Here is a 19,295-nt window from a genome sequence, read left to right as displayed (position 1 = left end):
CTGTTTGCCCTGATAGAAGTTTTATTACAGAATTTAATGGCACTGCAGGAGTAAGATAATCATTAGAGCCCTAAAACCCAGCCTGAAAAATATACATTTTACATACATCATTAACCCCCTGCTGCAGGTCTGGTCTTAAAGCAGGAAACTAGTTTCTCTTCAGTAAGAAAATATATGTTGCTAAATGAAAAATATACAGTTAGAAGAGTTACTGGCTTGCAAGCTGCTTGTCTGGGGTTAAACCTCTACCAGCTCCAGAGTGTTTAACTAGGGTTCATTCACGTGTAAAAGAGGAAGAGGTATAGTGTATATAAAAAAAAAAAAAAAAAAGGCAAAGTTCAGGTTCGCTCATTTGCTCTGTCCCATTACGAAATGGCCTTGGCCTCGGGTAGGAATGCTTCCCAGTACTTCACCAGCTGCGGAGAGGAGAGAGGGAGTCAGGAGCCTGCAGGCACTCTGCCAGCACAGGCCAAGCCCAGAGTGAGTGGACAAGCATTTATTTTGAGGGAGCAGAAGCTCCTCCACAGGGGCACAGACACCCCAAGGAGGCATCAAGGGAGATGCAACACATATTTTGCCCTGCTCCAGCCCACGGGTCCACCCCTTGCCACACCTGGGGAGTGGGACGCACCCACAGGGGGGGCCATGCTTGATGGGGGCACGAGCTCACAGGGCTGAGCTTCAGGAAGCAAAACCACAGCAGGGGCCGTGGCTACTCACCTGCTGCTGAGAGTTCAACAACATCTCAAGGTATTTAGTGACATGGTTTCTGAAGTCCTTCGATTTCTCTTTCTGCAAGAGATAGGCACCACAGTGAGTACAAGGATGAACAAACCAGAAAAACTCTCCAGCTTTTGAGGGGGCAGGGAGGAAAAACCACCAGGATTTTCCTGTTCTCTCCTCCACAGAGAGACCAGCACAAGAACCCAAGATGCTGAGGATGAAGCTCATCTCTGGCCATAGCCTGATGGCTCAGAGGATCTTTGCCCACCCACCTTCATTTTAACAGATGTTAAATTCTTCTCTGGGAAGAAGCCAAAAGACATCTGTTCTGCCCACGGTAGTGATGCCCCAACTCACAGGTGTCCAGATTTACAAACATTGCCAGCCACTGTACTGGGAGCAGGGTCAGGAGCCAAGGTGACCCTTAGGTAGCCCAGCCTGGTGTTCCCAGCCAAGACAGATTTATGCCAACCAGCTGGAGGGTTGCACACCGAGGGCTGGGCCAAACGTACCTCAAAGCGTATCACTTCCTTGCGGATGACGGCAGAAATCCGTTCAAAGTCCCTTTCATACTGTGTCACACGAGACTCCCACTGCAGAGAGAGGAAGCGTGTTGTTTCCAGGGGAGGGGAGGTGAAGAAGCTCTCACTCCCCTATCCAAACAGTTTCACAACCACAACTGTTCAAGCGAGAGGTGCTGCCGGAGCAAAGGTCGGCATTTCTGGTCCTCACCGCCACAGCAAGCTGCATCCCCTGCTTGCTGCAAGCTCAGCAAGGAAGCCACTGGAGGTGGGACCACAAGCAGCCCCTCCTGCAGCTTCTGTGTCTTCCTGTGGGGCTTGCTCAAGGCTGACTTATCCCTTGATGCAAGCTTCACAATAGATACCTGTCCCTTCAGCTCAGAAGGCCCTCTTCTCAAAAGGTCCCCTTCCTACCACTCGCTCAGCAGCAGAGCACAGAGAGAAGGAGCTGAGCAAAGACCCCAGCATTCCTCATTCCCTACCTCCGAGATCTCCTCTTTGGCCTGCTGCAGCTTGTCAGGTTTGTTGGCCCAGAGCAGCCTGGCCTCCATCTCCCTCTTCTTCTGCAGCATGGTCTGGGCATCCTGCCACCGCTGCCAGGTCTTCATGCGCTGGTCAAAGGCTCCCTGAAAGGAAGGAGCAGACTGAGCTCTGCTCTGCCTCTGCTACCACAACAGCAGCAGCGGGCAGCTGCAAGTAGCTCTGCTGGCAGTGACAACCACGCCTTTGGCAAGGGGGGCACCTGCTAACAGCAGAGCTGCTTCATCGGTCAGGTCCTGAACCTGTCTCAGTGTAACCAAACCCAAGCCTGACCATGGACTGCCCTGCTAGCGAAGGAGCCCAAGTACAACAGCAACCAGCTCATGCTTCAGGAGCAGCTTTGGGGCCTCCCTCCGTGCAGGGCTGGCAGCACAGGATTTGCCCACCTGCTCTAGGGTTTGGCAGGAGAGAGTTATTGGAAAAGCTTCAGCTATGTGCACAGCTCACTGCAAGCCTGGACAGGCCTGAGGCCACCTACTGAACTGACAGCATCCCAAGCACATCCAGCCCACCCCCAAGCACTGCTGCCTGGCCGCTTCAGTCCTGCTGCTGAGTGGCCAGTCCAAGGAGCTGCCTTCGCCTGTCTCACACCGGATCTCCAGCAGCAGCTCCCAGGCATCTGCCAGGAGGTCAGATTGTCTTAGCCGGCCTGCAATTCACCAGCCCAAGCAAGGAAGACCCCATTAGGCTTCTGAATGCATCCAGCCAAATTGTGGGGAAGAGCCTGAAAAGCAGAAAGCTGTGTCTGATAGCCTGGTCAGAAGGACAGAACAGCCAAGAGGCAAGACTAGCTAAGGCTCCTTACCAGAAGATAAGGCTTAGTACCTCCAGCACTACCAAAGATCTTGGTCCTGCTCTGGAGCACCCACCACACTGCCCAGTAGAGGGGGGCTTGTGCCTACTCACTAGGCTGCATCCTGGCCTCTGCAGCCTTCAGAAACAACTGCTCAGAGGCAGCACATGTTTGGGACAGGAATGAGTCAGCTTGCCAGACTTGCAGCTCACTTGGGACTTGTTTCTTTCAGCCTCCAGCAAGGAGGCCAGTGCACCAGGCAGGCTGCATGGACTTGAAGACTCAAGCTCTCCCCCAGCAGGTGCTTGGCAGATCTATTTGCAGCACCAGATCAGAGGTTATCAACAGCTCGCCACCTCTGCAGCAGCCACAGCCTTCACCTCTGGAAGGTGTAGAGCCATGAACTTGCTCTACATCTCCCCTAGAGAACAGCAGCACAGCCAGGCCTTACCTACCTGCTCTCCCAATCTAAGCACTCCAACACATGCACAACTGGACATGCACAACCGGACAAGTTTGCCCTCTTGCCTGGAGAGGTCAGAGGCACGCCATGCCCCGTGCTTCAATCTAGAAGACTAGCTGCCCTCCTAGCACACCTAAGCCTAAAGATCAGTACTAGGACCAGCAGCATAGCCTAGAGCTTGCCCCAAAGGAGTGCTTACCCTTACAACTGAGAGAAGGCGGATGTAATCTCCCAGGAGCTCGGCCAGAAGGAAGAAGTCATTGTTAGCCTGTTCCTGGTGCAGCTGTTCAATCTTCTCTTCCACCTCAGCCAGCTGGGACAGCGCCCGGGACAGGGCTGTGTTGTCCTCCGAGCTCCCCAGCATGGCCAGGCTCTTTGCAAACTGGGCTGTATTCAACGCTAGCTCTGGTGAACAGAATTAAGAGAGTCAGCCGATGGGCCTCGCTACACCAGGTGCTCTGCAAGTAAAGCCCCAGCCGCTAATTTTCTGTAGCCCCAGGAGATGTCAGCTGGAAGAGCCAGCACTGTCTTGGTCAGAGCTGGCAGCTTCTGCAGCACAGCAGGAGGAGGGCTAGGCAACTCCAGCCAGGGAGGAGCAGGGAAGCAGCAGAGGAGGGAGGCACAGCTTTGCAGAAGTCAGCCAAAACATGCAGAGGAAGAAAAATATCCCCGCTCCCTGCCAGAGGACAGCTTGGAATTAGTAATAAGATCAGCTCTGCTCAGGTTTGCTACAGCAGCCTCCATCCAGCAGGACACTGGTTCACTTCAACATTGTCATCCTAAACTTGCAGGGCTGGACAGAAGAGGTGGGATTACCATTTTACTTCTGTCTCCCATGATGAAGAGGCTGAGTCCTTTACAGTAAGGAAGCACTATCTTATCTTCTCAGAGGTGCCCCTAGGACACCCGCACACTGGTGACCTCCAGTCAGGCACCGCACAAGGCTCAAATGTTAGAGGCCAAGCTACACGGCAAGTAGTACCAAGCTTGTTACCTTTCCTGTGGTTCACTAGCGTTTCAACGACAGCGTGCAACTTCCGTAGCCGCTGGTCCTCACACTCCACCTCCTGCAGCTTCTCCTCGAACCACTGAAATGGGTAAAGCCAGAGCTGATTCCCACAGATGGTATCACTGCAGGAGCACAGGGCTTTCCTCGCATCTCGCACCCAAAGCCTGAGCTGGGGAGGGTACGCAGCTCTGGAGCGAGGACGAGAATAGCCCAGAGGTGTCCTAATACTTACTATGTCCGATTCGTTCATCTTGATGGTCATTTTACTGACAGCATCCGTAGCCTTGTTAAACATCTTCAGTATTCCTGCTCCACTCAGGGTCTGGGTGCCTACTGCTCTCGGTAGCTATAAAGCAAGAGAAAAAGTTTGCTTTACCAGGAGGTAAGAGCAGCTTAGCGAGCAGTCACCACAGTGGCATCATTCTCCCCTGGAGGTCCCTTAACAGGCAAGGTTTCCCTGCACACAGCAACACGTACACCACAGCTACTGGCAAAGAATTAGCTAGACACCATCTGAGCAGCTGCATAGCCTGTACAGTATTTCCAATAATGGGACCGGAGTGGTTTTCAAACAAATGAGCAGTTCCTAAACCTTACACTGTATCTGGGGTCTGCCCGTTCTGCTTGGCCAAGGTAACACAGATCTGTAAGAACCTGCCATGCTACAGGAATCCCGGAACCGAGGGCTGTCCAAGCTGCCACCAGTCACACGGGCACGTACAAGTGTCTCAGAGCACTCCAAAAGCCAGCAGCAGTTTGTACTGCTGGGGGACACAGAGTAGTGTGGTGCTCTGACACTGGGAAATACCCTACACCAGCCACAACTATTTTCCAGACAGAGCTGCACGTGCAGCAATGTGGGATGTTTCCATGCCTGCTCTTACACCAGAGCCCGCCAGCACAGCATTAGCACTGGAATCACTCAGGGTAGGGTTTCCCCAGGGCTCAGCTTCTTGAAGAATGACTTCTCCACATCAGGTGTGCAGCTGGACAAGGTCACGCTCTCCTCGGAGGAGCAGGGACCACATCAGGCACATGTTTCAGTACAGAGCCAGCTCTTCCTCGACATCTGAGCATCAGGGCAAGCCAGCACGGGATTCCCCCTCAGCTCTCAACAGCAGGCTGCACTCCTGTCATGGACTTCAGAAAACAGACTACACGTGTTCTCAACGTGTGCCCCCACCGCGATGTACACATGCTAGGCCAGAGCTCTTTACAAGCACACAGTGCTTAGACAAGCAGTGACACAGGAGAAAGTTCTGTTGTATTGAGATGGCACGGCAAGGTTTTGGTAGGGGCAGGCGGGGCTACAGGGGGGACTTCTGCAAGAAGCAGCCAGAAGCTCCCCTTATCTCCAGCAGAGCCAATACCAGCCGGCCCCAAGATGGACCCAACACTAGCCAAGGCTGAGCCCATCAGCTATGATGGTAACACCTCTGAGATAACGTATTTAAGAAGGGGAAAAAGTTACTGTGCAACAGCAATTGCAGCCAGAGAGAGGAGTGAGAATATGCAAGAGAAACAACTCTGCAGATGCCAAGGTCAGTGAAGTACATGGAGGACCGTCTCCCATGAGAGGGACCCAATGCTGGAGCAGGGGAAGAGGTGAGGAGTCCTCCCACTGAGGAGGAAGGAGCAAGAGACAACAAGTGATGAACTGACCCAACTGCAGCCCCCATTCCCCAACCCCCTGCACTGCTGGCAGGGAGGAGGCAGAAAATTCAGGAGTAAAGTTAAGCCTGGAATAACCAAGGGATAGAGGGAAAGGTGTTATAAGATTTGGTTTTATTTTCTCACTACCCTACTCTGATTTGATTGGCAATAAATTAATTTTCCCCAAGTCGAGTCTGTTTTGCCCAAGACAGTAATTGCCGAGTGATCTCCGTGTTCTTATCTTGATCCATGAGCCTTTCTTTTTATTTTCTCTCCTCTGTCCAGTTGAGTGGTTTTGGTGGGCACCTGACATCCAGCCAGGGTCAACCCACCACATCTGTTCTCATCATCACTGGTTAAGAGCTCTTACAGGGTTCTTGCTACTTCTGGCTGAGCTTTGAAGCATCATGCCTCATTAACCACTTGTGTACCCTTTCCTTCTGCACTTCCAAGGTACCTGTAGCTACATTATCCCACACTACTGACCTCCTCCTTTTCCAAGAACTCCCTGACGTCTGGGTCTTGCAGCATTGTTGGATGGCTGACAACTCTCCGTAGGTACCTGTGGAGAACACACCAGGTGTTACTTTGGCTGTAGCAAACCCGGCTCTGAGCTATCACACCGAGCTGCAACACACTTGTTATTTACTCTGAAGTGGCAGCTGGGTAGCTGGAAGTCAGGCCCAACAAGCTGTTCTCACTCACCCACGCAGAGTCCTCCCTCTCTGTGGGCTTCAGTGAGACCAGCCTGCCAGACCAGACCCGCCAACCTCTTGATTAACACTTGCTAGAGCAAGAGTTACTTGATATGCCATGTGATCAAGATCCAGTCTTACATCCTTAACAACAACACTTCAACAGATCTTTCAGAGGCTGAAGCTGGAGGGGATCAGCATCCTCGTGCCAATTACAAAAGTCAACACAGGCAGCACAGCAAAGGCCACCTATGGCTGTGGAGTTAGGGTGCAAGTTAGACAGAGATCAAATTATTTCTCACCTGATCTGTGCTGTTTGTACAATTACTTAACACCTATTTTGGGGCTCCTGAGACAGCTCACTTTTCTCCCTGCCTTCTCAGTGGAGTTTGGCCAGATTTGGACCAAACACCAACAGAGGCTTTTGAAGCAGGAGATTGTTTTACAGAGTCAAAGCAACTCTCTGCAGTTGCAACTCTTTAGTGGCCTCCAGGTTTGCTGCAAACCCAGAAGCAGACTGCTTTTCTCATGTAGGGAGGGGAGTGCAGCCAATCTGACCTTTCAGAGGTCCCTTGCTTGGTTCAGACACAAGGGGATAGCTGTTGGGGTCTGTACCTCTCTAGAGCAGCCCGTCTTTTCTCTAGGAACTCTGCAGAGGAGGAGTCTTCTTTCCCAACTTTCACTTTGGTCATTCCTAGCACAGAATGAAGATGCAATTAATGAGCTGCTTCAAACTCAACACACAAGGTAGCATGGTTTGTTACAAAGAACAGACTACCAGGGGACAGCAGAGGAGAGGCGTTTTACAACAGGAATTAGACTTTGCATCAGCACGAGCTATTTTGGAATTTAAAATCTGCTTATACCTAACATCTAGCAGAAGTCGACATCCAGAAAAGAGAAAAAGCAACAACAGGCAAGACTGGAATAGTTACAGGCCTGGACTCAAGTGAACAGCAATTCAGCGACAGTGCAGAGGATAAGGTTTCATCCTACCATCAAGCAGGTGTAGAAGTATCACCAAACTCAAACAAGGCTTTAAGCCCAGAGCCCCAAGTATGGAACCAGAGTTTTTGGCTGTGCTACAGAACCCAGATTATTTTCCACACCTGCTTCCCAAGGCTGCTCTGCAGCTTCCCTCTCAGCTTTGAGACTGCAGGCAGGCCTCTCCTTCGGGCACAAAGCTCAGCATCAGAGGACCAGTTCTAGTGCTCTGCACCTCCACCACTTACCTATGAGGCTCTTTTCGGGTGGTGGAGGAACGATGAACCCATTTTGGGCATGCTTCTCCGACAGCTTCTCATAGAGACCCAGAAAGTCACTGAACCTCCTTTTCACTGAAAACTGCTTGCTCCTGAACATGGGCATGCTCGTCTGGGGGGAGGAGATGAGACTCTGATCAGGCCCACACAGGGAAGCTTGCCCCAGCACGCACAGCCTTGCTAACTCTATCTGCTGTCACTTCTGGGGATGAAGTAGGACAGCTTGAGCTCTGCAAGATACAAGGAATGAACAGAGCGAGCTTTGGTCTAGGTTTTCAGCAATGTACCTCCTAACAGTTCTCCTTGGGACCAAGTAGCAGTACTAATAACACTAAATAACAGAGCAGCTGTTACTTCAGCCACAGGTTGCCTGATAAGCCCTGCCTATTGCCTAATCCCATCATCCCTGCTCCACCCAGGAACAGGGACTGCTGTCAGGTCACACTTTATCACTTTGACTACAGGGCCCAGCAGTGGCTTTTGACTGTGTTGGCAGAGCAGGAGTGGAGGCTAACAAGTCCCTAGTCCCCTTCGCATACCATCAGCTTCAGACCACAAGATGCCTGTAGTCCAACAGCTGCTGTACAGACAGCTAGGAACAACTTTTTTCAGAGCTCAGAGCAGCATCCCAAAGCTCCAAGCAGGGCAGTAGCTGCAGAAGGCTCAATTTCTTGTGACTAGCCCAGGAGAGCAGGTCCTGACACGAAACTAGTTACAGCAGCAGCTCTTCAGCTACAGCTGAGTTCAGGTCAGCTTAACCTGATGCTACTGTCAGCACAGAACCTTTAGCAATGGCCCCAGTGTCTGGGGCTCTCCCTAACAAATATCCTTCCTGCTGCTCACTCCAACACTGAGCATCGGTGTCAGTCAGGACAGCAAAGATGTAACTGACTGGGAAAAAAAAAAGAAAAAAAAAAAAGACAGTCTCAAATGGATTCAAAAACCTATTTCTCAGCTAGGCTCATCCTTTGATCTGCAGGGGTGGATTAGAACCCCTGAATCCATGTAACAAGGCATTCAGACCTCCTGTCTATGTAGGTCATCACTGGCTTGGCTAAGAACAGACAGTCCAGCTGCCTTCAAACATGGAAAAATAATGGCACCCCATCTCAGGAGCAACAAGTTAGACATACCTGTGTTGACACTTTGTAGGCTACATACGCATTCATGCCATCACCTGTGGAAAACAAACAAGGCATTAGTATCACAAGATCAGCACTTTCCACTATCACCTGAATGTGAAGCATAAGGCTCCTGCAATCTCCTGGCTTTTGCCTGCCTCAGTGGTTCTCATCTTCAGCCTGACAGAGCCCCAGATCTCCACACAGAACCACAGGCAGCATCTCACTGCGGGACCTTGGACCCCTGCCCACTAGGCATTTCCCCAACCTGACTGCTTAGCCCTCCTTTTACTTCCTAAGGCAGCCAATGCTGACAATCAGGCGCTTGTTACACTGACAGCATTTGGGCTGACTCCATGCATCTGCTCAGCACGCAACAATTGGGTGGCTGTACAGCACATGAAGCAGTCTATTCAGAGTATGCAAGTCAGAAGGCCCCTGGCTGCATGTGGTTGGATTCTGAAACATGACAGGCAGTTTTCTCCAGCAAACACAGAAATCCCCTTGTTTACCTGGTAGTTCAACTGAAGGGCAGCCTCAGAAGTCCGATCTACCCCTAACAGACCTCCAATTTACAAGTCAGTGCACCTCCCAGCTCCAGAGATCACAACCCATGGAGTGAGAGCAAGCTGCCACTCGTGAGCCACCCTGATGTTACCTTGGGTTCTGTGCACCCTAGAGACTGCCACATAGCTGGCCAAGTTCCACTGACCCTCACTTCCAAGAGAGAAACCCTCTTGCTTCTCAGTTTGAAGTCAGAGCTGCTTCCCTGGCAAGCATAGCTGCTAGGGAAGGTGCCAGAGCATGGAATAATACAGTTTTAGGTTAAGGCAGTTTTGCCTCCCTCTTGCCAGCTGCACACAGGACAGCGCTGCCTGGAGGTCAAGCCAAGCTGGTCACCACAGTTCCAAGCAACAAACTCTGCTACTGTAAGCATCACACTTCACCCTCCAAAAAAACTTGCTCCTGGCTCACTGCCTTTGAGGTCCTTCACTTTCCAGAACCTGCTCCCGCATCACCTGTTTGCAACCTAGGATTTTGCTTTGTGTAGCTTCAATTCTTCTTGATGTTGAAAGAAGCCTTGAAGACGTTACTCCAGGATCAAGTCTGCACTTGCAGAGACAGCTTGAAAGCTGGGGCTATGGCACGTGGAGGTCATAGTTGCATTCAGTCCTATTGTAAAGCCTAGCTTGTCTAACTGTGCTTCACTGTGCAGCAGGACAGGACATTAACTCACCAACTTTCTCTGGATCACTCACTCCTACAGTCAGCTCAAATTTGTCTTCCTGTTCCTCTTCTTCCAGCTGCTTGGAGTAAGCACACAAGTACAGCAAGTTAAAACTAGAAAGCAAGGCTTCAAACCACCCTAAACCATGAAGTTCCATACATTACAGTGAGCTTTTCACACTGCCAGGGCATCTTTGGCACTTCAGTCTGGCCAAGGTCATTCTGTAAATCCCTCAAGGTTTTCACTTGTGTCCAGACTACATGTTCCAAGGATCCCAAACTACACCACTATCTGCACAGACTGACGTACAAACTGCTCAGCCCCAAGATGAAACTCTGCAGAGGCCAGGCTCAGCTCTGCACAAGATAGCTCCCTTTGAGCTCTTTTATGTCACGATTTCAGTCCTCATCTGAACCAGCATAAGATACTGAACCTATACAGAAGCTAAGTTGTAGTGTATAGGCACATGGGGATGGAGCACCAGGATAGCAAGAAGCAGACCCAGTCTGGACAGGTCTTTTCGTCATACCCTGCTTTGCGAAAGGCCAGTGGGTGACAGACCACAGAGGCTTCGGGGTTGCTTAGCAAGCATTGCAGTGCCTCGTTAATGGAATTATGTTAAAGGACTGGGTGAAGCACAGCTGAGACCAGCCTCAAATGACCTTTGGTCTGTGAACATGAAGGCAACAGCTTATCAGCTCACTGATCAGCCCAGCATCCTGCCCTAGCTCTGCATTGCTCCTTCACTTAAGCCAGTCTGAAGTCAGCCTAAGACACTGCTCCTGATGGCACTGCAGAGTCCATCCTCATGAGCTCAGGAGTGTTTGGGGAGCGCTTCCCTTGTCTCCAAAATGATTTCAGTCTCTCTAAAGGAGAAACCCCAGATTTAGGCCAAGAAGTACAACCTGATTAACTGGGCTTGGCAACCAGACTACAAGTTCCACTTCAGGGCCCTGTGCTTTCATGTCACCCAGGAGACTGTTTCTTTGAAAAACATGGACAAGAGCAGCTACACCACTTGCCTCATCTGCAGCAATACAGCATGCTAGAGCTCCAAGTCAGAGCTCAGACCTTCAGGACCAGATCAGCTGCTTGCTACTTCAGCTTCAGAGGCAGTCTACACCACCACACAAACAAGAATGCCATCAGGCTGACCTGAACCCCAATTTAGTGGTATCAGTCCCAGACTGATGGCCTGATACACAAGCCAGGGCATCCAATATGGCAATTACATTAATTGCATCATTTAAGATGCATGTTTACAACTAAGTAAACAGACAGGTTCCTGCCAATTACAGTCTGAAACCAGCAGGGCAAGTAGGAAAGCTCAGAGCAATTCTCACCTCCTCATAGCTCTTTGGAGGGTTTCTAGAAGAAGAGCTTGCAGCTACTTCTAATGAGGGAGCAGGATTGGATGCTTTGGCCAGTTCCTTCTTCTGGTTGTTTTGCGTGCTGTCTAGAGACAATTCTACAGTGGCATCTGTCAAGAGAAGTTTGCAAGGGTCAGCCTCTCTACTTTGGGTTCCTGGAAAGGTAATTTCAGTATTCTCAGAGAGGTTCATGGGATCTAGGGAGTAACAATAATCTTAATTAGCAAAAAACTTCCATAGGGAGGACACCTGTAAGCACTGGGAAGAGCAAGACTTAATGCATCTTCACTGGAGTAAGAAACTGCTGGAGAATACAAAGTTAATCCAGTTAACTTCTTATTCTAGAAGGAGCCAGGCATCACCTCCTTGCTGCGTGCGGGAGGAGCTGCACACTAGAACAGCTACAGCTGAGCTGGATTTTTACACAGCACATAGGCCAGCCTGGAAGGCAGGATCCTTCCCAGTACGCTTCTCCACCCAGAGGAAGTAAAAATTTCCATCTGCTAGCAGATGTCTCCAGAACTAACTCTCAGATGCCTCTGCCAGAGGTGTCCCACCATGCCAGGGCTGGGGAAGGTCTGACCCTCCTCATTTTCCCCTGCTGAGGAGTGTTAGGCTTCCTGTTCCTTGGGAACAGCCACATCTCTGTCAGAGATGCTTCCTCCACCTGCACAGAGGGAGGAGAAGGTAGAGAACAAAAGCCTGTTAACTCTAAGAGGACACTCACCACCTTACAGTTTAAGGCAACAAAACTAAAGCAAACCCCATTTTAATGCTCTTCAGCTTCCAAACAGTTAATCCTGCCACATGATTATATTAGAGACCTGGAGGAGGCTACTCTGACCTTCCCCAAAACACCACCAGTGCTTCCAGAGCATGCTGGAACATGAGTTTGAGATAAGAACCTGTGATAGTCCAGAAATATCCTTGACCTGCATGTTATGCTTAAAAACAGATCACTCCAGCCTTAAAGTTCAGAAGCTCCAGCAAACACCCAGTAGATACACACTCACCTGCAAATAAGTCCTGATCATCTTGCTCTACATGAACCCCATTCTCTTTGGAGGTGCTGCTCACAGGGAGAAGAGATTCCCTTTTAGGTGCTGTGGGCCTGCTCTGTAAGAGAATCAAAACCACATTTTAAACGACAATAAGACATCGTTTACACTGAGGAATGGAGGCTGGGGGACCGAACAGCTCACCTTCCTAGCTGCTGCGACACAGGGTCACTACTCTGAGCAGCATGGCTGGAGGATATCACAGGGCTTCCCTTCCACCCACCCTTGAGTGTTACAATCTCTGCCAGCCAGGCTGTAGTGAGGCATCTGAGCCGTTAGGGACACGAAATATCACATGAAACTTCAAAGGCAGTTTTGATCCTGATTTTTAGCAGAACAGGAGCAGCTAGCAGGTCACTGGTACACGCCAGTCCACAGACCAAGCACCACAGCCCCAGTCCTTCCGCGACAGGTGTCAGGAGCAGCAGGCAAAGTACGCACAAGTGCTCCTGCTCACACACCCATAACACACCCAGCTGTGCCATTTCCAGGTAGTGCCTCACACACCAGCACTCACACTGCAACAAGGCAGGCAGGCAGCACTAGAGACCCTCTTGCACTTAACCGTAGGAGCCAGCCACGCAGCCAACAGAACCCTTGGGAAAGCAGAGTTGTCACCACTGGTGGCAGAGACCCACAGCAATTTGCTTGCGTGAAGGCAAGGCACTGGGCACCACAGGAGCCTTGTCAGCAGCTGAACTTGTGCTAGCAATTTGGTTGCCACCACAAGCCCAGCAGCCCTTCCCCAGAGGGCTGGTTAGGGCCTGCCTGGAGGCAGCTGGGCCAGGCTTTGGTGCAGCAGCTCACTTCCAAATGGTGCCAGAGGAGCTCACGGACTCTATGGCCCCAGCACTGCTGGGAGACAGCTTCATGGAGCTGCATTGGACTGTCCCAGCTACTGGGAGCAGGTGTGGGGACAAGGTGAAAGCCCATCTGAGAGCTTGTAAGCCAACCAGCCCACCACACCAGAAGGCAGAGTTATTTCTTCATTCCTGCTGCAGGCAAGAGCTATGGACGCTGGCATCACAAATCATCCCTCATTTTGCAGGCAGACAAGCAAGTACAAGTTATTCCAAGCAAGAATCAGACAGCAAGCACTATTCTTTAACATCCTAGCAGAGAACAGAACAGGTCTTTGACGGCCAGTAAATGAAGCTCTATTAGCAGCGACTCTGAACCACCACTGTCTTCAGCAAGGAAACATCATCGGTTCCCATTGCTCCTGAAGGAGCAGCTGCCCTTTGAGGTGGGCTCAAGTCCTTGGGTACATCAACCACCAGTACTGTCTGATGAAGGGTTCTCCCATATTTTAGGATGTTTCCTGGAGGAGAAAGCTGGGACCACTCCCAGCTTGGATCACGACAGTTAGAGGCATGAGCTATGTTTGCTAGTGATGGAGAATGGGGAGCAGAGAGACCCATGCCAAACAGCACACCCAGACCTGTCCCAGGGCCCTTCAGACTGACACCCAAGCCAACAAGAGCGCTACTGCCACAGGGACCTCTTCCAGCCAGCAGCTGAGCCAACAAGAGGACTACTACCACCTACATTTGAGACATCTGTAGCAGGTCTCATTCAGATCCTCTGCTTCTGCAGGAGGTCTTCAAACTGGAAGAAACGTTGTTCTACATGGACAAGGGAAGGTGGTCTCTAAAGTTTCCCTAATGAGTCTCCCAGCTCTCAAATGCAGAAAAGGGCTATCTGCTTTTCTACTGTGACCAGTTCTCAGTTTGCATTAAATGTAGTTTCTAAGACTATGAAAGTAACACACCCTCTTCCTACTTCTCCATCTGCTACCACAGAAGAGCCACAGTTTCTTTTAGATCAGCCCATGACACAACACCCGCCCTCTCAGAGGCCTGACAGCACACCGACCATAACGCGTGCAGGCAGAAGCTCCCTGGGTCCCCCCGCGAAAGCCTGACACCTACCACGGGGAAGCAGACCTTGCATCAGAAGAGCTAGCCTTTGAGGGCATCCCTAGAGAGGGCTGTGGTCACATAAAGATACAGCTTTTGTCACCAGGCAGATGATGTGCAGCTCCACCTATACTGTGTCTAACCCAAATGCTTCTTCACTGGCTACTGTAAGACAGCTAAGTGCTGTCAAGCCACCTGAACTGGCTGGCAGCCGGGTGGATCTGCCTCACCAGCCCAACTCCCCTGCTTCACAGAAAGTGTTTTGCTCATGCTCAAGGGCACACACACAAGCAAAGCCACTGGTTTGCACAGAAGAGCCAAGTATTAGTTATGACAGTTGCCTCAACAACAACATAAGCACCTGATAAGCTGCTTTAGCTTAACAAACTCCAGTTTCAGCAAAGGGACGCTTTATTTGCTTGAAAGCCCATGGCAGCTAGCACTCGGCTGTTTTGGTAGGCTGCCTCTACCACAAAGCAATGAGCTACCTACTACATCTTCCAGTTCTTCAACTAAGAAAGGTCCCAAGAAGATCAAGACCATCACCACATCCTGGTGCCAGCCAGAGGTACCAGCATCCTCCTCTTGCAAAACCTGGGTTGCATTTTTCTGCGTTATTTCCAAAATATATGACCCTGCTGGTGTGTTTTGCCCAGAACAGCGTGAATGTTTCATCCTCACAAGCTCACACAGGGCAGAATCTACCCACATCTCCCCAAATCTGCCTTGTTCCCTGCTGCTAAGGCACGAGCAGAAGATAGCCTGCTGCTGAGCAAGCACAGCTCAAGAACACCAAGCAGCACCAAGCCAGAAGCCCCACCAGAAACAGGCCAGAGACAACTCCAGCTTTGTGCCAGTGGCCAGAGAACCTTAGCCAGGCCAGATCCACTCCCAGCAGCTGGCAGGTTCGCATGTGCATGGCCATGGTCTGCTCCAGGCCTCCCTGAGCCCTGCCCAAGGAAAACATCAGGGCTGGGAAACTGCAGACAGGTGAAGGTTTCTGGAGAGATTCCTGCCACAGACACCAACTCCTCCTGCCCTGCCAGCAGGAGCAGGCGGCTGGAAAAAGCCTGGGTGAGGCGGGCAGAGGCTACAGTGTCAGTCCTTGCAGGGAACAACATGACCAGCCTCAGCTTGCAGAGCTTAGGAAATCAGCCCTAGCACCTGCAGCGTTCAAGCAACCAATGTGCTGGAGGAGCCACCTCCTGCTGCCCCTCACTCAGCGCAGATGCCAAACCCAAGAACTTGAGGCCAGCAGCTGGCTGGGGATGGATTCAGCTTGGAAAAGTACCAGCCAGTGTTTTAACTCTGTTTGCTGGTCACTGTCTGGGATCAAACACTGGCACAGCTGGCATGATTTAATGCCAACAGCCTTCAACAACCAAGGATTTATGCACAGGAGACTTAGGAACAAGAAAAGGTGCTAAAGCCCTCCACCACTCATGCCTCCACTTTCAGCAGGGAATCTGTGCAGCACCAGCGATCTGGTTTGCTGAACAAGTACAGCCAAACCTTCCTAGACCCTCCTGCAGCCAGTTGTGCCAGTACAAAGCAAGGGAGCCATCAAGGCATTGGTGAGCCTGCTCTTCATGAACAGGGGATAGTGGGCACCTCCTGCCATCTCACCCCCACTGCATGCAGGGTTTCATCCCCCAATACCAAACTGAAGGCAGCAAGCACCACATCGGCCACACCAGCACCCTCTGGATGTTGAGGGGACAAGAGCCGATGCTGGGGGAAGGAAGACAGGGCTCTTCCCCGTGAAGTCTCACAAGCTGCACAGCAAAGACGCTGAGCCTGTGGCTGTCACTGGGTTTCAGACTAGCGAGGAAACCTGCTCACGAGTTACTCTGACCCCGATCTGGGGGGCATATCGAGAAGCAGGCAGCTGCCCCCCGTGCTGTGCCCAAGCCACACAGGGACACCTTCACACGGGCAGGCTCCTTCAAGACACTTGGGTTCTGCAAGAATTAGCAGGTTATAACCTCGGGGAACCAGGGGGCAGCCTGGCCTAAGCTGCTTCACAGCCCCACGGCCAAGCCGGCTGCCTGTGACCAGCCCCCTGCCTCCCGGACAACCCCCGGCCCCCAGCCCTGCCCCCCTCAGCCACCCACGGCGCTCGAAGTGCTCTCGGGGCCGGAGGAGATGCTGGGCTCCCTGCAGAACAAAAGCCCAGCGGCCTTGTCCCCCGCCTCTTTTATTGTGGGGCGTTTCCCCCTTTTTTAACCAAACCCAGAGGATGCCACACCGCTCGCCTGCGGGCAGCGGGCAACCCCTCCCTCAGAGCCCAGCCGGGCCGGGCCTGCCCCGCGGCACTGCCCCCCGACCCCGCCCACACTCACGGTGCCGGTGAAGATGTCCTCGCCCTCCGTGTCGCTGTCGGCCGCCCCCGGCGCGTCGCTGTCGCCGCCATGGGGCTCGGGAAAGGGCGGGGGAAGGCGCTCAGCGGGGGAGGGGGAGCGGGAGCCGCAGGCGCCGCCCGACGCCATGTCCGTGCTGCAGCCGCCGCTTCCGCCTGCGACCGCCGCGCCGGAAACCGCCGCCGCCGCCTTAACCAGCCGGGGCGGGGCCGGAGGGGCGGGCGGCCTTCGGATTGGACTGTACCTTCGCCTGCCCCGCCCTCCCCCACCAGCGGAATTCAATGAACGCCACAGTGTTCTTCCGCTGGCAGGCGTCTCTCCGTCCCCATGGAAACGGCCACGAGCCTGGGCGGGTGGGGGGTGGCCGCGGCCCGCCGGGCCATACCATTGCACCGGCGGAGGGGGAGAGCGTGTCCCCCGGGGGCAGCGGGCCAGCCCAGGGCTGGGGGCGCTGAGGGGGCCCCTGCGTGTGGCGGGCGGCAGGGCCGGCATCCCCTGGGCTGGCACCCCGCGTCCCTCAGCGCCCTGCCGGCAGGGCCAGGGTCCCTCCTGTGCCCCACCAGCTGTGCTCTCCTCAGTGCCTCAGCCGAGGCAGCGGCCATCCCCTCCGTGCGCCAAGCCAGCCGGCTGTGGCCTCCTCAGGTGAGGAAACCCAACGCCCCAGGTGAGGTGGCCGCCAACCCCTCAGTGCCCTCACCCAGACGCCCCGGTGCCTGTGATGTCCCAGCTGAGGTTGGCCACAGTCCTCCCTGCGCCCCAGCCTCCCTCCTGGGATGCCTGAACTCAGGCAGCCTGGTCCTCCCTCAGTGCTCCGACAAAACGGCTGTGGTGGTCTCAGCACCTGAAGCCGGACAGCCATGGCCACCTCTGCAGCTGGGGGGCCCCAGAAGCAGCCCGAGAGGTGATGCTGCCACAAACCACCTCGGTCCCTCCTTACCCCCACCTTTGCCTCCCCCCATAAACATGCTATAGCAAGCCTTGTGTAAGCCCAAAATACCCTTCCCCACATCCCACACCCACAAAACACCCCAGGATGAACCCCCACCCCCCAGGCAGTGGCTACCCTGGGCCCAGCCGCTTATGCATGGTGATGGGTGGCCATGACCCCACGCGGCTGGTGGTTCGGACAGTGCTGGGAGGAGCCGGGCAGGGCAGTAGGTAGAGCAGAGCCAGGTGTGACACCCTGGACTTCCATCAGCTTTAGGTTTCACAATGCAACAAACCAGACAGGGTCCCAGACCTGCCAGACACGCCTCAGCTGAATTAATTCACCAGGTGGTGCCCCAGAGAGAGGGTCTCTTTCCCCACATGGGAAGGGCTGAGAAACTGCTGGGTGGTGCAGGTCCCTCCACTATGGGACAGTAACCAAAAGAGATGGATTTTCCTTCTTTCACCTTAGCTGTTTCCTGCAATAAGGCAGCAAAAGCCAGCCGAGACCTCCAGCCCTTCTACACCAGAGCACTTGTTTTGTACATGGCTGCAATCACACAGCGCTTTCTTCCTTCAGAAAGGGCTCTCAGGTGAGGAGCACTCGTGCTAGGTCTGCACTCCGCTCCGTTGCCAGCTGAAAATATAACATTGCTTATCCTTATCTTGAAGGACTCCGTGTCCTCCTCTCTTCCTGCAAATCAGTAAGCAGCTGCTGGTTCCCTTCTGTCCGAAATCATCCCTAGGGTTTGTAGTGGCTAGTTCCACCCTTTTGCTGGCAGGGGGGTCACCGTGCAGGTATCCTCCCAGATTGCCTCAGTGGGTTTGAAACTACAGGTTTCACCCTGATGATAACCTGCCAGTGTCACACTTTTGACATGATGTAGCTGTCCCAAAGACCTTTCCAACAATAAAGTGCAAAGAGCAAGTGGAGAAGGCTTTGAACCACATTTGGCAAACCCGATTTTGAGAACAGAGAAAAAGCTGAGCCTGAAAACACCAACATGAGCAAAGGAGGCATCAGGATGACAAAAGCAGCTGCCAGAATGATCCAGAGCTCCTTCCAGCTAGACCTTGCACCCTTTTAGGTGACTGACAGCCTGCACCCCACCTCTAGCACAAAGGGCAGGGGTCCTCCCAGGTCCTGCATCACATCTGTGGCATCTCATCTCTGTACAGCTGTATTCGGGCATCTTGGCTGGTCCTCTGAAGCGTGTTTCAGAAGCTGACACATGAGTTTTGTTAAACAGCAGAGATAAATCCCACCCAACCACTCAGACATACCAGTCACATCCTTATTTTCTGCAGGTTCTCATTGTGCATTAGTTTGGCCTCAAGGGTGTCAGTTTAAAGGAAGAGTTTCATCTGCTCTCATCTACATGGGGCTGGAGCTCGGGCACATGATAGCTACCAGCCTGAGGAAGAGACAATTTTCTGGCACAAGCCTTGTTTGAATGTACCGCAAGCTTTGGGCATCAAGTTCAGACCTCTGAATGGATATCGGTGGCCTAGGCTCAGACGTCCCTTAGGATTAGGGGAAATCCCACCACAGAGCCAGGCAGGAGCCACAAAGATTTCTACAATGAGACCAGACATTGCACTCTGGCACGCACCTCAGCCCTAATAATGCAGAAGTGAGGGTCAGCTTGTGGT

The 19,295-nt window shown here is 52.6% G+C and overlaps 1 protein-coding gene across 2 annotated transcripts; it reads right to left on the bottom strand.

The window, feature by feature from the left end:
* Positions 1-15: 15 nt before the first annotated feature.
* On the bottom strand, positions 16-16,900 carry SNX1 (sorting nexin 1). Of its 2 annotated transcripts, none has more exons than XM_080397123.1 (15): positions 16,698-16,900; positions 12,392-12,494; positions 11,352-11,488; positions 10,018-10,087; positions 8,793-8,836; positions 7,630-7,771; positions 7,013-7,091; positions 6,189-6,264; positions 4,282-4,395; positions 4,035-4,128; positions 3,240-3,445; positions 1,727-1,870; positions 1,236-1,316; positions 721-792; positions 16-416 (listed from the first exon to the last, which is right to left on the bottom strand). In XM_080397123.1, the coding sequence occupies exons 1-15, from the start codon at positions 16,842-16,844 to the stop codon at positions 366-368; spliced, it is 1,560 nt and encodes a 519-aa protein (XP_080253249.1). In that variant the 5' UTR covers positions 16,845-16,900; the 3' UTR covers positions 16-365. The 2 variants fall into 2 exon arrangements, with proteins under 2 accessions (XP_080253249.1, XP_080253250.1); XM_080397124.1 differs by having other exon boundaries at positions 10,018-10,084; positions 16,698-16,898.
* Between the last annotated feature and the right edge of the window lie 2,395 nt (positions 16,901-19,295).

Source organism: Falco punctatus, assembly GCF_963210335.1.
Source record: "Falco punctatus genome assembly, chromosome: 7".
NCBI lineage: Eukaryota > Metazoa > Chordata > Aves > Falconiformes > Falconidae > Falco > Falco punctatus.
This window is presented reverse-complemented; position numbering and strand designations above follow the sequence as displayed.

Excerpts from the sequence above, each read along its gene's own strand:
- SNX1 (XM_080397123.1), bottom strand. The coding sequence starts at position 16,844 with ATGGCGTCGGGCGGCGCCTGCGGCTCCCGCTCCCCCTCCCCCGCTGAG. Across the intron at positions 12,495-16,697 it reads AGGACATCTTCACCGGCACC|AGCAGGCCCACAGCACCTAA; the intron begins GTGAGTGTGGGC and ends ATTCTCTTACAG. Across the intron at positions 417-720 it reads TGTTGAACTCTCAGCAGCAG|CTGGTGAAGTACTGGGAAGC; the intron begins GTGAGTAGCCAC and ends TCCTCTCCGCAG.